Source organism: Serinus canaria, chromosome 14, assembly GCF_022539315.1.
Source record: "Serinus canaria isolate serCan28SL12 chromosome 14, serCan2020, whole genome shotgun sequence".
Lineage (NCBI taxonomy): Eukaryota > Metazoa > Chordata > Aves > Passeriformes > Fringillidae > Serinus > Serinus canaria.
This window is the reverse complement of record NC_066328.1, coordinates 10799160-10817204: the sequence shown is the minus strand read 5'-3', so window position 1 is coordinate 10817204 and position 18045 is coordinate 10799160. Positions and strand designations below refer to the sequence as shown.

The 18045-nt window shown below is 49.4% G+C and overlaps 1 protein-coding gene across 2 annotated transcripts in view; it reads left to right on the top strand.

Moving 5' to 3' along the window:
• Window positions 1–18045, top strand: part of ADAP1 (ArfGAP with dual PH domains 1) — a 50209-nt gene that overhangs the window by 5013 nt on the left and 27151 nt on the right. For both annotated transcript variants that reach the window (XM_009091837.4, XM_030229481.2), the window contains exons 2-4: window positions 5580–5710; window positions 7364–7455; window positions 15358–15440. In XM_009091837.4, coding sequence (XP_009090085.1) covers window positions 5580–5710; window positions 7364–7455; window positions 15358–15440 — 306 coding nt within the window. The remainder of the gene's footprint in view (window positions 1–5579; window positions 5711–7363; window positions 7456–15357; window positions 15441–18045) is intronic.

Sequence of the window (18045 nt, the reverse complement as noted above, 5' to 3'; positions counted from 1 at the left end):
CTTAGAGAGGAGTGTTGGTGGGAGGTGGTTTGACTCCAGTGTTAACTCTTTTATTGTTATTTTTCAGCATGCCTGACCAGGGTCTGTTTAGCAGCCTCCTGATCCTTCCCCAGAGTGAAGAGCTGCAGAACTCTGGTGCTGAACACGAGGTTCTCTGTCTGGGGCAGGGAGGAAATGAGCAGCAAGCAGGAAAGGCTTTGTGCTTGTGTGGATTGCACTGCAGTCCCTGTGGCTCTGCCCTGTGTCAATGAGTCCCATTGCTAGGGCAGGGTAAAAAAGGGTTTGTTTTCCTGGAGAGGTTTTGTTTTACCACCTCAAACAGGAGAGGGTTCAGGAAGATCCACGGAATCTGCATCCCAAGCAAGGACCAGCTGCCAGTGAGCTGCAGTGGCAGGGATGCAGCAGGGTCAGGCCATCCTTTGTGTGCTGGAGGATGTGGTGAGGATGTGCTGCTGTGCACTGGCCTCAGGTGTTTGCCTTGGCAGTCATACTGTGCTCTCACTAGTGATAAGTGTGGTTAAGGCAAAAGGTAGAGCAGGAGCATCCAAATTTTGGGACTCTGAGTTCTTGCTCTTGTCTGCTCTGAGCCTGTTGCTGCTCTGCTTCATGGGATTTTACTTGGATTGATGGCATCTAGGGATTTTCAACTGGAACCCCACTTTTATATTCTGAATACAGGAAATACTGATTTTTTAATTATTATTATTTTTTAAAAAAATCCATTGCCATCCAGCTTCCAATCTCCTTGGTTTCTATAAGCTGTTCTGTGTCTTTTGTTGTTTTTTCTTCCATATTATTTTCTGTGTCTGGCCTTCATTTTTTTCTTTTTCCCTAAGTTCAGGAGTGCTGGGTTCAAGCTGCAGCGTTCATGGTTCACTGTGCTGGCTTTTCCTGAGGCTTCTGGTGGTAAAAAGGGCTGGGTGGACAAGTTGATTTCTGAATTTGGCAGAATTTAAAACACACCGAGTGTTTTAGTTTTATTTTGGGTGTTTCTCTAATCCCTGGCAATGCCTTTGCTTTCAGATGAATGAGATGGGAAAATACCAGCCCAGTGCCCTTCTCCTGAGCTTGGTTTAGCTTTGTTTGTTTCTTTAATTTTTAAAATGAAGCTGACTCATGTCTTAATTTTGAAAGGCATTATGATCTGTTTATGGGTTACCAGGAATCTCTACCACACTGGGCAGTGAAAGCCTTTTAGGGCTGGAATTGGTCATTCAGGATCAGAGTCCTCCTGCACTTACTGCAGTGTGTTTGCTTTAATGTTCCCGTTGTGCCTCCTTCCTTTTTATTCCTTTTGGCTTGAAATAATGGGATAAAGTAATTTGTGAGGAACTTAGGCATGCTGGAGAGTTTTCATTAGGCTTCACTGCTGTTTGCTAAAAATTCTGGAGGCTTAGGAAAAAAATCAGCTTTTTTGAGCAATGCCCAAAAAGCCCAGATTCTGACATATTGCCATTTTGTTGCACTTTTTTGGCTCATGCCCAGACAGAATAATAAAATTACTGAGCTCTCAGTGAAGTCCAGCCTGCAGAACATGTTCCAGCTGTTGAAGTGTCCAGCAGCAAGGTGGACTCACCTGTCTATGGAGGCCTCCACTTGCCAGCCCCCAGCCTGGGGCCATTGACTCACTAAACTAATGGTGCTGCCCCAAAATCCACTGTTTTGGGTGAAAATTTATTTTCATGTTTGATAAGATGTTGTCTTATCTCTGGTGCAGTGGTTGGAAGGGTTGGAGTCTGTGGTAAGCCAGGGCTGGGGATCACTGTGTTATCCATGTCCCTGAGCAGAGAATTTGTGCTGGGGAGCAGAGAGAGGGCCTGTGCTGAGTTTGGGGAGCAGCACAGCCCCTGAGAGCCCCAGAGCCCTTCCAAGGCTTGGCAGAAGCATCCCTGCAGCCTGGGGCCCTGCCTGGGGTGTGTCACAGCCCCTGCAGACGTGTGGGTGCTGCTGAATCCTCCTGGGCTTCTTTGGAAACGGGGTCACGAGTGCAGGGAGTGGGGGAGAAGGGGAAGCAGCCTTGGCAGAGCCCTCCAGGAGCTGGGGAATCCTCCACCCCCTGCTCCCTGGCCCCAGGCAGGGCTGTCCCACGGGGAGGTCACAGGGGAGCACGAGCTGAGGGCTGGCAGGGCTCTGCAGTCCTTGGGTTTGTTCAGATGATGCTGAGAAATTCCTGCTGGCTTTCAGCTGAAGCCTGGAAAGGTTTGGGCTGCCTTGCTTTCTCTTAGATGTCCTCAGCCAGGAGAGCAAGAGCCATGAGAAATCTCAAATTATGGCAAGGGTGACATTTCAGAGAGACTTGCCCTGGCAGATCAGGTTGTTCTGGGGGTTCTCACTGCCCAGCAGTTTTTTGGGTGGGGCTGAGTTGGTCCCTGAGGTCTTTGAACTCTCCTCCTGCCTGGTGCTTCCCTTAGGACTAAACCCAGCTGTCAAATGTGGGTGGTTCTGGGCTGAGGCAGGAGAGCATCACACAACCAGCTGAGCATCCACAGCTCCTCCACCCACCCTTGCCACGAAAGACACATTTCTGAAACCAGAAGAGCAGTGAGGAGGAAGCTGCTATGAATTAACATGTGGCTGGGCTGTGAATGGCCAGGGCCAGGTCTGGTGGGGCAGCTGAAATGTGCATTTCTGGCAGGGTGCTCCTTGAAATCAGATTGAATATGGAAATGTGGGACTCTGGTGGTGTTGGATGGACAGGGATTTGGGTGGAGGCAGGAGGGGAAATGCTGCAGGGAAGGTGACCAGGAGGAGAGAGCTGCTGGCTGTGGTTTACAAGAACAAGCTGAGAACATCCCCTCAAGGCTGGCTCACCACTGACCCCGTTCTCTCCGCTCCTCTGAAGGACTGTCACCTTCTGGCAGCCACACAGGGTGACCCTGTGTATGTGATGGGATGTAGGTGTGTACCCTGTGGTATAACCCACCCTGTGTATGTGATGGGATGTAGGTGTGTACCCTGTGGTATAATCCACCCTGTGTATGGGATGGGATGTAGGTGTGTACCCTGTGGTATAACCCACCCTGTGTATGGGATGGGATGTAGGTGTGTACCCTGTGGTATAACCCACCCTGTGTATGGGATGGGATGTAGGTGTGTACCCTGTGGTATAATCCACCTCTTGTTTGCTTAACTGGACAAGGCTTGCCAAGGTGTGGAGCAGGGGGAGGCATGTTTAAGAGTCTGCTCTGAAGGAAGCTCCTTCTGGTGTGGGGAGGATGCTCTAAAGCCCAGGTGGGACTGAAACCTGCTGCTTCAGGTGCTGTTTCCCATGCCAAGGAGGGACAGCTTGGATATGAGTGACTTGGTGGCCACTGCAGCTGGAGTCTCCTCCAGAATGTTCCTCCTCCAGGATGTACCTCCAGCAGGATGTGCCCCCTGCCAGGCTGGAGGGAGGTGTGCAGTCTCCTGGTCCTGTCACACACAGAGGGCAGGCAGGGCAGGGGTTCCCTCCTGGGGAGGACTTTGGAAGCATGAAGAGATCCAGCTGCATGCCTGAGACAAATCTGGTAACATTGAAGAGGCATTGGGACTCCCAATAAAACCTGTTTTATTGGCCAGTGCACACCTGGAGACCTGTTTCCCTGGGCTGGGCAGTGCTTTGATCAGATCTCATTGCTCTGGGAAGGACTGGAGTTATCCTGGAGGGGCTGTCCTGAGCCCAGGGACCCAGCCCAAGGCTTGGCTGCCTCACTGCCCACCACTGCCAGGGTTCTGTCCCCTGGACCCTCTCACCATGGAGTGTGTCTGATCCTGTGCACTGAGGGCAGTGCTGGCTCTTTGAACACGGACCCTGCTGCTTTCATTTTGCCTGACTTGCACCCTTTGGGACCCTTCAGCAGTGCTGGACCTTGGGATGTTTTTGTGGCAGGAAGTTTGGAGGGCCCCAGGCTTTGATTACAAACATGTTTGGAGATGAGAGAGGACAATGTGGTGAGTTAGAGCACAGAAAGTGCCTGAGCCTGCAAAACTCTTGATTCTTGCTGCCAGCCCACAGCCCAGTAACTGCTCACAATCTTTGGGGCTGGAATGAGTGGGGGGCATGATCTGGGATGGGGAATGAAGCTGAGGCACCCAGTGCTTGTGGAAGTAGCAGGGTGGGCAGCACCAGCCCTTAGATCAACCTGGCTGGTTTTGTACTTGCCAGGCTTGAGTTGTAGTCACTGGTGAGGATAGGAGACCCCATGGAATAGGAAAACCCACTTTGTGTCTGCTGGTGGCAGATGGGACTTGTGTCAGCTTGGGAATTTGGTCCCTTCTCCCATGTGAGCACTCAGCTGTGCATGATGAGAATCCTCACTCAGCACTGGGGTTTGCATCTGAGCAGAGCCACCTCTGGAGAGCTGAATTGCTCTTCCCTGGGGTGGGCTGGGGGAGCCTGGTGGCTGTCCCTGCAGGCAAGGCTGGTGGCTGTCCCTGCAGGCAAGGCTGGTGGCTGTCCCTGCAGGCAAGGCTGGTGGCTGTGCCTGCAGGCAAGGCTGGTGGCAGCCCTTGGTCCCCTCAGGAGCTGAGCTGCCCCATGCCAGCCTGCTCCCTGCCCTGACACAGCCAGAGCATTACACATGGATGAGGAGGAGGAAGCACTCCCTTGCCTTTTGTAAATAATGGCTGTACTGTGGGCAGTGAGGGTTCAGTGGGGGAATAATTGGATGGTTGGGGGGGGCTGTGAGAGATCTGATGCCGTGGGGTGGCTGAGGGGCTGCCAGCCCTGTGGGTTTGGGGAGGATGGAGGATTTGGTGTCTGGCTGGGTGACCTGCAGTGCAGCTCGTGCTGCTGGGGCACAGCTGGAGCTGCAGGCACTGACATTTGCCTGGCAGTTCAAACAAAGATCCCTGTATTGGCTTCATTGGCAAGGCAGTGCCAGGACACTGCTGGATGTGTCCTGCTCCTGGCCCTGCCCTCCTCCTGTCCCTCTGTCTCCCTGCTTCAGGCAGTGCCTCTCCCAGGGAGGAATTTGGAGGCAAGGGACTCTGTTTACAGTGCTTTGTGTGAGATGTCAGCCCGGGGCTGTAAACAGTGTGTGGCTTTGCTCAGAGAAAGTACAGAGCTGCCACTGGTGGCATTTTTCCATTGAGGCAAGGGCTGGAAACCTCATGGCATGGAGAGCTGGGCTGCTGGGAGCTGCAGCTGTGGGAGGAAAGTCTCTGTGTGGAGCTCATGTAATAAATAAATTAGAAGGGAGCAGCACAGTGGCTTCCCTGAGCTGATGTAGTTTCTGTTCCATGCAGTGTTTGGGTGGAATTTCCTCATGAAAGGAGGATATTCCCTTCTTCTCTTCATGTGAGCATGGAGTGAGCTATGGAGGTTTGGGCACATGCAGCTGTCTGTATATTGGGGTTTGGGGAATAACAGCTGCATTGGGGATTGCAGATCTGGTCATTGTTAGTTTAATTTGTATTCCTAACAACAGAAATATTTATTATCCTTGTCCATTTATCTGATGCCTTTACACTCAAGGACATCAGACCTGGCGACTCCTGAACTCCTGACCCCCTGCCATGCCCTGTCTCTGCCTCCCTCCTGCTGCCCTGACCCCAAAAGCTCAGTCAAGTGCAATTCCCTCTTTCCTTCTTGCTTCCAGACCCGGACTGGGCATCCCACAGCCTGGGGATCTTCATCTGCCTGAGCTGCTCTGGCATCCACCGCAGCATCCCGCAGGTCAGCAAGGTGAAGTCGGTGCGCCTGGACGAGTGGGACGATGCCCAGGTGGAGGTAGGTGCCCCTGCCCTGCCAGGCTCCCTGCCAGGCTCCCTGCCAGGCCTTTGGGCTCTTCCCTTCCTAAAGAAGCCACAGGGAATGGGCTGTCAGAAAGCAGGTCTGGGTAGTGAATGTGGGAGCGAGGTTTGGAGCTGATTGAAGTAGAGCACCCGATTTGTGAAGGGTTTGTGAGAGCTTCCCCACCCCTATAAAAAACCAGTAAAATGTAGAAATTACTGATTTTTAATGAATTGTCTTTCATTTCTTACAATTTCTCTAGTCTAGACTAGACCTCTTGTCTACCACCCCTGCCCAGCTCAGATAAAAAATACTAATTTTTAATGAATTGTCTTCTCTTGTTTCTTACAATTTCTCTAGTCTAGACTAGACCTGCCCACCTAGCCTACCCCTGCCCAGCTCAGCTCTCTCTGGCTTTGTTCCTCTTAAGTTCACAGCCTGGAAAACCAAACCCTCCCAATATAAATTCTCTCCATTCATGCCCCACACCTGCCTGGATTTGTGTGGTGCTGCTGAAGGCACCCAGGAAACCTTTCTGCTTTGACTGTGGTGTCTTCAAAGGCATGAAGGACTCTACCAGTCATTGATTTCTGTCTTCTGTGTGTAGAGTTTTGAGGTTTTTCTGAAAGCTGCACCTCATGGAGTTGTGTGTTTTATCACAGTAGGCCTTAGTGTTCCATGGGCTTTTCCTTCCCTGGTATTTTTTGGGGGAAATAGATTGAATATATAAATGTGAGAAATTCAAAACCATGACAGTAATAAAATAAAATAAAAAAAAAGCTTAGCTGCTTGTTATGTTTGTATGCTTGGCATTTGACACCAAACAAAATGTATTTAGCATGGCTGCCTGGAAAAGAATGGGGTTTTTACACTTATAAAGTGAATTTCAATAAACAAAATATATGAATGAGGAAAGAAGTAGTTTTCTTTGCTGAGTTCTTAGCCAGCCATTTGTGTACCAGAAGAAAAGGAGGGCTGTCAGGGGAGATAGAAACATTCTCTATTTATTTATTGGAAAGGAGGGCTGTCAAGGGAGATAGAACTTTTATATGTTATTTGTTTGCTTATTTATTTATTTGTCTATCACTTCAAGCTCCTTCCTGAGGTAGCTGCAATGACTTTGCAAAAACAGACTCATCCTTTTGGCACGAGTGATGTGATCTGAGGCACAGGATGTGTTGTCAGAGGCTATCACCCTGCTGGAGCTGTAACACACGGAGACTAAAAGCCAGTGGGAGGTTTTCCCTCTGGTTACCTAATCCCCATCTTGGATTCCTGGGATCCATCTGATTCCCATGCCTGAGGAGGAAATGTCACTGTGTGCTGCCTCCTGCTCCTGTGGGGATCATGCAGGTGGGGCTGGGACATGTCCTCAGCATCATTTTAAGCTGTAGGACCCCTAGCAATAATAACCAGTATTTATTTGCAATAATAGCCAATATTTATTTGCAATAATAACCAATATTTATTTGCAATAATAGCCAATATTTATTTGCAGCAGCTCTTCTGTGCACAGTCCTGGGTGAACCTCTCAGTAAGAGTACAGGTCCCCCATCCCAATAATTTTATTGCTCTGTAGAGGTAAAAGAAAATAAAAGAAAATACTGTTAAAATTTTCTTAATTCTCTCCATTTTTGTCTCTTTTTACAGTTTATGGCCTCGAATGGAAACAATGTAGCAAAAGCAAAATATGAATCTAAAATGCCACCGTTTTATTATAAACCAACGTATCTTGACTGCCAGTAAGTAAATACCTCTGCTGGTAAATAACATTTATTTGTTTGTGCAGCTGCAGCCTCTGTAATACTTTAGTTTTAGCGTAAGACTTTTTATTTTTTTATTTTTTTGCCACGATGGAGGTGTCATTTATGAAAGGTCCTGAAAGTGTTTTTCCTTCTGCAGGCATGTGGCAGAGTTTATGCTACGTGTGGGATCTTATTTAATAAGTGCAGTTGAGATGATGCAGGGGAGTCAATAGTTTGTCTGTTCCCCAGACTCTTCCAAGTTTCTAGAGCTGCAGGAATGCCAATTTCTACCCATTGATTTCCTCTGCCTTTTCAGCTCCCCCTTCTGCAGAACTTGTGTGAGGTGTTGGGTTATTTGTAATGCAGAAATCCTGGGGGTTTCTGTTGGGTTTTTTCCACCCAGATGACAAATAATCTCCAGGAGATGAGCAGCCAGAACCTGCTCTGCCCTCCAGGGTGCCAGGCATGGACTGGATTTGGCATTTAGGGTCCAGCCCTGTCAGGTACCAAGGTGTTTTTTTATTTTGGCCTGACAAGAAAAAAGCACCCATTTATGCAATGTTCTGAGCTCCAGAATCCCAGCAGTTTGGCTGTGCCACTTTGAGACTTGTATGTGCTTGTCGTGTTGGGGCTGGAGAAGCAAGATTGGTAGGAGGAGAAACAGTTCTAGGGGATTTTGACTCTGTTTCCTCCCAAGGCTCAGCTGAGCTCAGTCAGATGCTGCCTATCTGATGGTACTCAGGTTGCCCTGGAGCAGAGTCCTGGTTCTTTCCATGGCCTGTCCCTGCCTCAGGGATGCAGAGCTGGTGCTGGAGGAGCCTGGCAGGGAGCAGGGCAGGTCCCTCCAGCTTGGGGTGTCCTGAGATCTGGCTGCCCATCACTCCTGGCTCTCCTTGCACAGTGAGAGACAGCAGGAGCAGCCTGGAGAGCAGGAGCATCCCCATCCCTGCTGCTGTGGGGCTGGCAGGAGTGTCTGTGCCTGGTTCTGTGCTGTGTCCTGCTTGGCCAGTGCAGCTCAGCCCTTGCTGCTGTGCTGTTCCCTCCCTCCATCCTGCAGAGCTGTGTCACTCTGGGGAGCTCTGCCAGGCAGTGGCTCCGCTCCAGCCAGGGCTGTGTGAGCTCCCAGGGACCCTGCTGGGGCTGTGTGAGCTCCCAGGGACCCAGCCGGGGCTGTGTGAGCTCCCAGGGACCCTGGTGGGGCTGTGTGAGCTCCCAGGGACCCTGCTGGGGCTGTGTGAGCTCTCAGGGACCCTGCTGGGGCTGTGTGAGCTCCCAGGGACCCTGGTGGGGCTGTGTGAGCTCCAAGGGACCCAGCCAGGGCTGTGTGAGCTCTCAGGGACCCTGCTGGGGCTGTGTGAGCTCCCAGGGACCCTGGTGGGGCTGTGTGAGCTCCCAGGGACCCTGCTGGGGCTGTGTGAGCTCCCAGGGACCCTGGTGGGGCTGTGTGAGCTCCCAGGGACCCTGCTGGGGCTGTGTGAGCTCCCAGGGACCCTGCTGGGGCAGCCACTCCACCCACAGCCCGTGCCCATGGCTGATGGAGCAGCACTGTGCTGGGCTGGGAACCTGCAAGGAGCTGGAGCAGGGGGTTGAAAGGATTTGTTGGTTTTGGTTATTTACTGATTCATTGGGAGGATGAGGCAGGGCCAGTCTTCTTGGGAGCAGCTGGAAGACTGATTTCTGACCCTTCTGTGGTCCCAGCTTCTGGTGGCTGTTCTGCACTGGGACAATTCCCAGCCTGCATGGCCTGGTTCCTGTGCCAGCCTGGAGCTCTGCTCTGGTTCTCTGGCCCAGCCCTGCTGGCTCCCTGCCATGACAGCAGGATGCAGTGGGATGGATGTGACCTCTCAGGGGAGCAGAGAACCTCCTGACCCTGCTGCAGGACCAGCACTGTGGGCACATTACACCCTGGCAGTGTCTCAGGGATGCTGTGCCCAGTTGTATTTTGCTTTCTCTAGTTCAGGGCTCTCTGTGCCTCTCAAGATGCCTGCTGAGCAAGTGCAGGGGAGTGCTGCTTTTTCCAGGGATGTATATTTAGCTTTTCCCCCGCCTCGCTGCAGTCCAGTCACTGCAAGAGCATGAGCTGTTCCCAGCTTGCAGCCCTGGGAAGCCTCACCATGGGTGACACCTCCATCCAGCTCTGGCAATGATTCCAGCCATGTTCTGCAGCACTGAGAGCTTGTGGTGCTTCTCATTCCAAACAGCAGCACATGCTGGATAGCTGCAGGGTCTGGCCAGCTCTTGGTTCATTTGAAGCTTCTTAATTTTATAATGCTGTTTCTGGAATCCTTCTGCTTTGGTTGCCTGAGGAATTGTGAAGTTGGGGGCAAGAGGGAAGAAGTGCTGCAGTGCCAGCTTGTCCTGTTTTCTTCTTGCCTGCAATGTTGTGGTTGGCTCTTTGGGAAATTCATGGTGTTTGCCTGCTGCACTTGGCTTCTGTACCCTTCAGAAACCTCATTGCAGATTCCTGGTTCTGTATCACACTTGGCAAAGGTCTGAGAACTTGGAGGGGTGCTCTGGAATTGCCCAGGGAAAGTTCATAGCCAAAAAAAAACCCCAACAAACAAAAAAAACCCAAAACAAACAAAAAATCCCCTCTCATCTCTCTGTCTGCCAGCATCCATGCCCCAGGGACAGTGACCAGGGCAGCCAGCTCCTGCTCCTCTGGGCAGTCCCTAACAGTGAAATGAGTCCCAGACTCTGGGATGTTCCCACACCACCACAATGTTGGCCCAGAGAGCTTTGGGTGTGGGATTTAAACCACAAAACCTCTCTCTGGATGGTCCCTAGGGGTCCTGGCCCAGCTTGGTGCACCACAGCAGCAGATGCAGAGCTGTGAGATGGATTTTTGTGGGGCAGATGCATGGCAAGCACATGGCTGAGTTTTGAGTCACCACTCAGCAGCAGGCACTCACTCTTGAGTAAAAGCCAAGGAAAAAGGCTTTGTTCAGTCTTTTCCTTGGCTGAAAACTGATGGAAGACAGCGAGATAATCTCTTACTGGGCTTTTGCAGAGCTGCAAGTACATCCCTGTCCCTGCCCAGTACTTACCAGGCTTTTCTGTTCCTTGATTTGGGACTGCAGAGCCTCATCCTGTGGAATTGAGGAGGAGCTGCAGTGCCATGCTTGGGTCAGTGGGAGCTCCATCTGCTCCTCAGGCAGAGCAGTTCAGTGTCCAGGCTGTCAGCCCAGGAAAATGGGGCAGGATGAGATGGCCTGGGCTGTGCTGGCTGTGTGCTCTCTGCCACCAGCTGAGACATCAGCCAGAGAGAGGCACACACCACCCATGCCCTCGTCCACAGAACAGCAGGTACCAGCTGAAGGGCCTTTTTGTATTGATTGAGGTGTGCAGAGGGAAAATGGCTTGGGAGATCTCTGGATTTGTTTATTTTTTTAATCATTTGAGGTTTGGTACATTTGGTGGAGGAGCTACCAAGGTCAGCATGGCCCCTCCTCTGCCATGCCAGGGGCACAGTGGCTGGCAGGGCTGCAAACTTGTCACCACCTCTGTCACCTCCTTTTGCCAGTGCTTAAACAGAATAAAAACTTTATAGATATAAAAACTTCATTACATAATGTCCACAGGGGGAAAAGTGAGATTTGCTCATGTTTTGGTTATTAATGAGGTTTTCAGCTGTTACATTCACAGCTTTCAGAAGGGCCTTGGGTGATGTCTTGGGTGTGGAGTTGGAGGTGCTGCAGTGTGGCCACTGGGAGTGGCTGCTCATCAGTTCATTCCCAAGTGGTGGAGCCTCCTTGGTGGCTCAAATTGGTCACTCAGCCTCAGGAATTCTTTGAGTCACCCAAGTGCTGAGTTCTGCCCAGTCCTTCAATCCTGACCAGCCATGGGATTTGCTCTTCTTGTTCATTGTCTCTTTGCTGTTGGCTTGTAAACCTGTTAATTCATATTGATTCCTTTAATTTCCAAAGGAAATTGCTACAAGGTTAAGGTAGCACTGACAGAGGCTGTTTCCTACATGTTTTTAATTGGTGTTTAACCATTCTGAAAAATAGTGTTGGGGTGTACTGTACAGTGCATGTAAAGCAGTCAAACAAAAAAGGAACCAGTTAGCTTTTTAACTGAGAATGTTGTGATTTTGCATACTCAGAATCAGTTTTAACTTCTCCAAATCCATAATGCAAGGGGTTTGTGCCTTGAGAGCCAAACCCCTGTGGTTTTGCTCTCCCCTGGCAGCTCTTGGCAGGGGGATGGCACATCCATCCTCAGGCTCTGCGAGCTGAGGAGATGCACAGAGAGCCTGAAGGAGCCCCCAGCTGTCTCCTGCCTCCACAAAGCTCTTTAAAAGCAACTCCTCACAGCAAGACCTTCCTAGATAGGAAGAGTGAAGCTAGACAGGCTTTTAGGCTATGCTGCAGTGGCTCTCCTTGCAGTCTGAGCAAAGAATTTGGACTTAAAATTTCATTAGAGCAGTTGTTTGACAGAAACCTGGCAGAGCTGCATCCCCCAAGCTGCCCGTGGAAAGCGTGTTGGCTTTTGCTGGAAAAACCTCTGACAAATTCCAGAAACTACAAATCTGGCTTCTGGAAATGGTGTTTCTGGATGACATTCATTTCTTTTGTCTTTCTTGGACTTGATGGTGCCTCACAAGGATGCAGTTAGGCAGTGGTAGTGTGTGGTGTTTGATGTCTTTTGGGCCACTTTCACCTCTGGCTGGGGTTTCTTGTCTGTCATATGCCTCCAAAAAAGCCACAGCTTCTATGTGCAGCATCTGTGGGTGTGCTCTGGAGTGCATCAGCCAGCCCAGCTGAGAAAAAAATCACTTTGGGGAAAAAATAAACTGGAGAGACAGAATTTGGCTGGCCAGCACCTCCTCCACAGCACGCCGAAGCCATGCAGCCACAGTTTGATATTAAACTGCTTCAGCAGCTTTTCCTGGGCTGCTTTTTGCTGTGAGCTTTGAGTAGGTGGGACCAAGATAAAACTGCTCCAGTGGCTTCTTCTGGAACCTTCCTGGCTGGCCCCTGGGCAGAGCCCTTGTGTTCATGTGGGTGGTCAGGGAAGCAAACAAGTGCCTGCAGTGTGTGGGCAGTGCTTTGTCAGCCTCTGGACCTGCTGTCCCTCAGTCAAGCTCAGTCCTTTCCCATCTGGGGGATGAATTTTCCCTTATTCTGAAATGTGGATTTCCTCAGTGTTTTGTTTTGTTGGTGTTTTTTTTTTTTTTAATTTTTTTTTTTATTTGCCTCTAGGTTTTGTCATGAGTACAAGGACCTTTCTGTTCTAATTGCCAAAAAATGACAAGTTCCCTGTAGCCAGCAGCCTGACAGACTTTAGGTGGGCTGTTAAAGCTTTTGGAGTTGATCCTGAAAGCTGTGCACCTCCACAGTTTAGGAATGATGCACTTACATTTTTTTTTAACAAACACAAATATTATATTTGCTGATTTGCTACATTACCCCATCACCAGAAATGCAGTAAAACACCAGGGGGCTGTTACTGCAGTCCTTTCTGGTCACAGAACTCCTTTTGGACTCAAAGGTGGATTTGGATGGAAGCTCCTGTGTTGGGTGTGTGGTGTCTGCCCTGGGTTGCACACACACATATTCACACCTACAAAAGTGCATTTCAACTAAAACAGATATTTCTGAAGTCCCTGAACATACAATTCAATGAGGATGAGGTCAGCAGTCTCCTGAAAGTGGTGGCTGTTTTCATAGGATCCCTGTGTGGTTTGAGGCTCTCAGCTCCTGTGGATCCCAGGACACATTCCTGCTCCTGCATGAATTCACCAGAGCTGTGCTGGTGACCCTGGGGTTTAGCACCAGCAGCTTTTTATGGCAGGATTGCCTCTAGTCCAAGAGAGTGAAATCCCTGCTCAGCTTCTCCCTGGCAGTGGAGGGAGATGGTGAACTCCTGGCTGTCCTAGCTGGGTTTTTGTTTTGGTTTCTCTTACTGGGGTTGTTCTGCTTTCTATAAATAACCCCTGGAGCAGAAGCTGCAGCTGGTGGCCTTGCACTGCGTTGTCCAAACTGTGGCTGCTCTGTGGTGTGTGCTGGGTTTGGGGGAATTATTGCTGAAAGAGCCTGGGTTGGGATGATAAGGAAAGGGGAAGAGTGTGTGACCTGCCAGGAAGCTGCTGGGAAGGTGGCACAGCTGGATTCCCCTGGGCTCTGGGAGTTGCCACTGCAGCCCCTCCTGTTCAGGGCCAGATGCTGAGGGAGGCCATCTGGAACATTCTGCAGCCTCTCAGGGCTGCCCTTGGGGCGTGGTGCCTGCTGGCTGCCCCGGGGGTGCCCTCTTGCACAAGAGCTCTGGGGCCACTGCAGCCGGGCTGTGGGCAGTGAGGGAGGTGCTCCCCAGGGATGAGCCCTGCACGGTGCCCCCTGCACAGCCTGCAGCAGGGGTGTCTTCCCACTGCTGCACAGGAGCCCTAATTTGTGCTGTGTGTGAAGCCCCATGCTGGAAGGCTGACTCTCAGAGCAGCTGCAGCTCCTGCTGGAGCCACTGACGTCAGCTGGAGCTGAGGGTGGTGTGAATTTTCTCCCTCCCAGTTCCATCCCTAATCATCTTGTTGAAAAGGTCCAAGTTTGGCTTCAGTGATAACAAGCTGTCCACAGCAGCTGGCCAGGAAAAATCACAGGAAGAATAGTAAATCCAATATTTGTGTTTATTTTGTGATTGAGTTTTGGTAGCTCTGCTGATCAGTGACAGCATTATAGAGCAGGCATTTGGGTGCCAACTTTTGGGTCATCAGGCTTGTTTGTGGATGTCAGATCCAGAAAAGGCCTCCTGCTGGACCCAGGAGCCCCCCTTTGGGTGCTGGATGGGGTTTGAGCCACCCCATGGACAGCCACAGCTCTCATTGGATTGTGTCTTGCAGATTTACTGAGTGTGTTTGCTGTACCTGCAGATGAATTTTCATAAGCAGTGTTGGGATGTTTATGTTCTTTGAGCATTTCTGGGATGTGGCTGCTGAAAAGATACCATTTAGTTTGCATAATCAGCAAAAGAGAAAAGGTGATTAAGCATATGAATAGTTTTCATTGGCAGAGAAGTTGGTGTGTTGAAATGTGATGGTTTTACAAAACACACTCAGTGCTGGGGGATCTTTTACTGTCTTCAGTGTAGGCAGCTCCAAAATGTCTGCTGTGAAGCTGGGATAACACATGCCTTTATTTCTGAGTATGATCTGCCTGCTTGGGCTATTTAGGGTTCTAGGGCAATTAAGAAATAAGTTCAGTTAAAAATGGTTTGAAGCAACTTCCAGCATATTCCAGATCAAAGTTACTTCATTGGTTCAAACACTCATGCTGAAATAAAACAGCAAAAAAAAAAAATTATAATCTTTGGGATATTTTTTTTTCCTTTTTGGAATTTGAGGTCTTGGTGTATAAATCATCTGTATTATTTCAGTATTAAAAGTAAAGGACATTTTAATGATATTTGCTGCCATGCATCATAGAGTGCTTTCTTAGACTTGGCAGTATGGGCTGAGAGTTGGGAAGAGCTTGGCCAGAAGGGTTTCCAGCACCTTCTGCTTCTGTGTTGGTATCTCAGGGCAGCAATGGCTCTTTTGTGTGTGGCTGGCTTTTTTCATTTACTCACCCTGATCACTGAAGAGTGTGGCCTGAGAAAAGTGGGTCTAAAGTGGTTCATCTACTGAGGGAATTTTTTACAGAGGCTGATTGGGTGGGTGGGGACAGACTGTTCTGCTAAATCTGTGCATCTTTAAAAAATAAGTTTCCAATAAAATTGGATGTACAAGGAAATAATTTATTGTTGTCCATCTGTAAGCAGAAGAAGCCCTTGACTCCAGACTGTACAATGCAATTTTTGGAAGACTTTTAAATCACACTTGTGCTTTCATTGAAGAATTAATAGTTCTGACTTCCTTCTTAGTGCATCTTGGACCATGTTTCCTGTTCTCTGTATTTTTTTTTCCAGATTACTGCGGGAGCAGTGGATCAGAGCCAAATATGAACGAAAAGAGTTCATCCACAGTGAGAAGCAGGAGCCTTATTCTGCAGGTAGTGAAAAGCACTTTTGCCTGATAAGTTTTTTGATGTCCAGCCCCTTCCATGTTCTTCCTCTCTGTTTGTATGTTCTTTATGTTGATTATTGCCCATATCTCATTAAGTAGAAGTAATTATGGTCTTGTGCACAAGATCCCTGTCACTGTAGGACGTGAAATAACACAACCTGGACACGCTGCTCTTTCAAGGTAAAAGAGACTTTTTTAATTTCTGACTCCGATATTTATAGATTTTCAAAAGTGACAGTGGATTGGAGGGTGACAGTGCCACCTCTCCAATGACACTGCACAAACCAACAGTCCATCAAATTTCTCCTCCTCCAGAAAAGAATGCAAAACAATAAATTATTTACAGAAAGTGTGTGAGAAGGTTGGTTACAAGAATGTAAACATCAGAAGGCTTAGAAAGACTTAAAAAATCAGGGCAGCACCTCCTGGCATTCCCTGTATTTGACTTGGAATATTGGGAATTTGGATACCTGATGGGAACAAATCAGTTATCAAGAGTCTTTCTGTTGATTTCCAGGGGCTGTTCACCAGGAGCAGGTCAGGCCCCAGTGGGTTTGTTTCTGGAGCAGGGGGTTTGAAGCTGGGCTGAAGTGCAGATAAAGGTTTTTGTGTCCTCGAGGTGACCTTTGCTTTGGAGAGGTGCAGCAGCACTGCCAGCCTGGTCTGGCGGTGCTGGCTGTGTGCAGCAGGTGTCCCCCTGTCCCAGGGCCCTGTCCCTGTCCCTGCAGGATGCTGCAGGGTCAGCAGTGGGACCTGCCCTCCCTGGGGCACTGGCAGGGCTGCAGAGGTGCAGCTGTGTGACAGAGCTCCTTTCAGCAGGTGACAGTGGCCTTGCAAGGGGCTGGGGTAGCAGAGCAGTGCCTTGGGTGGCTTTCTTGCAGAGGAGCAGGATTTGAGGAGGAGACACAGAGCTCCACTGTGTTTGTTGTGTGGCTGCACCAGCATGAAAGTGCACAAAATTAGCTGGGTATTTCTTTGCTATATGTAAGTGGCATTTAATTTATTCTGCATATTAAGTAGTTGACACCAGATATGTGCTTGGATGACTCTGGGATAATTTTATTAGCAAAGACCACGTTGCAGATTAAAGGTTAAAATATTATTTTCATGATGCTTTTCAAGATTAATAATATGCAGGTAGCTCCAGCAGTTTGCTTTTATGAAAACCACAATTAAATTCTGATCTCATGTATTCTCAATTTATGTTTTGAGCATTTCAGCTCTGCTGCATTGTGTACATGAGGCACACAGTGTGTGGGGAGTATCCATATCCATAGAGAGTACATTGGGTGCATTTTTATTTTAGATTTTTATAAAAGCTGTCTGCTGGAGTCGGACGTGTTCTATTAGCAATAAATAGTTTGATTTCTTAGATAATTTTTGAATGTATCTGCCAATGTGTGTATAATACCCAGCCAAGAACAATGTTTCCAGTTTCTACCGTGCAACTTCTGGATATAAAAGCTGGGATTCAACCAAGTGCTTGAGGAAAAGGAATAATTTTAAGCACATGATGAGTCCTTTTCACTCTGAGAAGAGTGTGTACCTGGTTAAAGTGAAGTAGGTGCTTCAGTGCTGTGTGGGAAGAAGGGCAGTGTGTTCTGAGCTCTCTGAAAGATATTATAAGAAGAATTCAAAGGGGAGTTTATTTTAGCAGTGTATTTTGTAGGTGTTCTTCAGTAATGTGGCTGCATAATGTTGAACTGCATGCTGAAGTGATAGGGTTTTCTCACCTCTCTTTGAAGTTCAAAAGCCATTAAATACAGAATAGGAGAGAAGAGGGTGAGCCATTTTCAGTGAGCAGGGCTCTGGGAGGAGGAGGGGAAGAGAAGCAGGCTGGTGGGCAGCATGCAAGTGGTGGATAAGTGATTTTAGGTTGTGAATTGTCTTTGAGAATGGCACTATCTATCTCCAAAACCCAGCACAGGAGCCACAGAAATGACCTGTGCAGTGTGGGATGTCATTTGTTGCTTGTCCTGAACAGTAAATTCCAAGGGGATCTTTGGCCAGGTGGCTCCTCCTCAGGGGGACCAGGTTGAAGTTACACTAAAGCAAAGCTGGAGATGCACACACCAAACTCCCAGTGCCACCTTCCCCCTTCTCTGCACCATCACAGCCCCCAGGTGTGGCTGCCCCCCTGTCCTTCCCCCTGTGCCAAAAAGTGCTCCTTCTCCAGCCTGTCCTGCAAACCAGCTGCTGGTGCAGTGTTCAGCTCTCAGGCTGGGAGCTGGATGTTTCCTGGGGTTGTGTCCTGGGAAGGGAGCCCAGGGAAAGCCCAGTGTCCTGTGGGGAGGCAGCACTCTGAATGTCTCACAGTCATTTAGCTTGTAAGGATCATGGAGTCCAGCATTAACTCAGCACTGCCAGGGCCATGACCCCAGCAGAAATGTTCCTGGGGGGGTGTGCTGGGCACTTCTTGTCCCGTTCCTGTGCCATGGGGCTCTTCTGTCACTGTGCTGCTGCTTTTTTGCACTGACCTGACCTGTCTGTGGACAAACTGAGGTGGCACCAGCACCAGGGCGTCCTCCTGTCCACCCCACATCCAGCTGTGTCTCACTGGGGCGTTCCTCTATCTCTGTTCCTTCCTACTG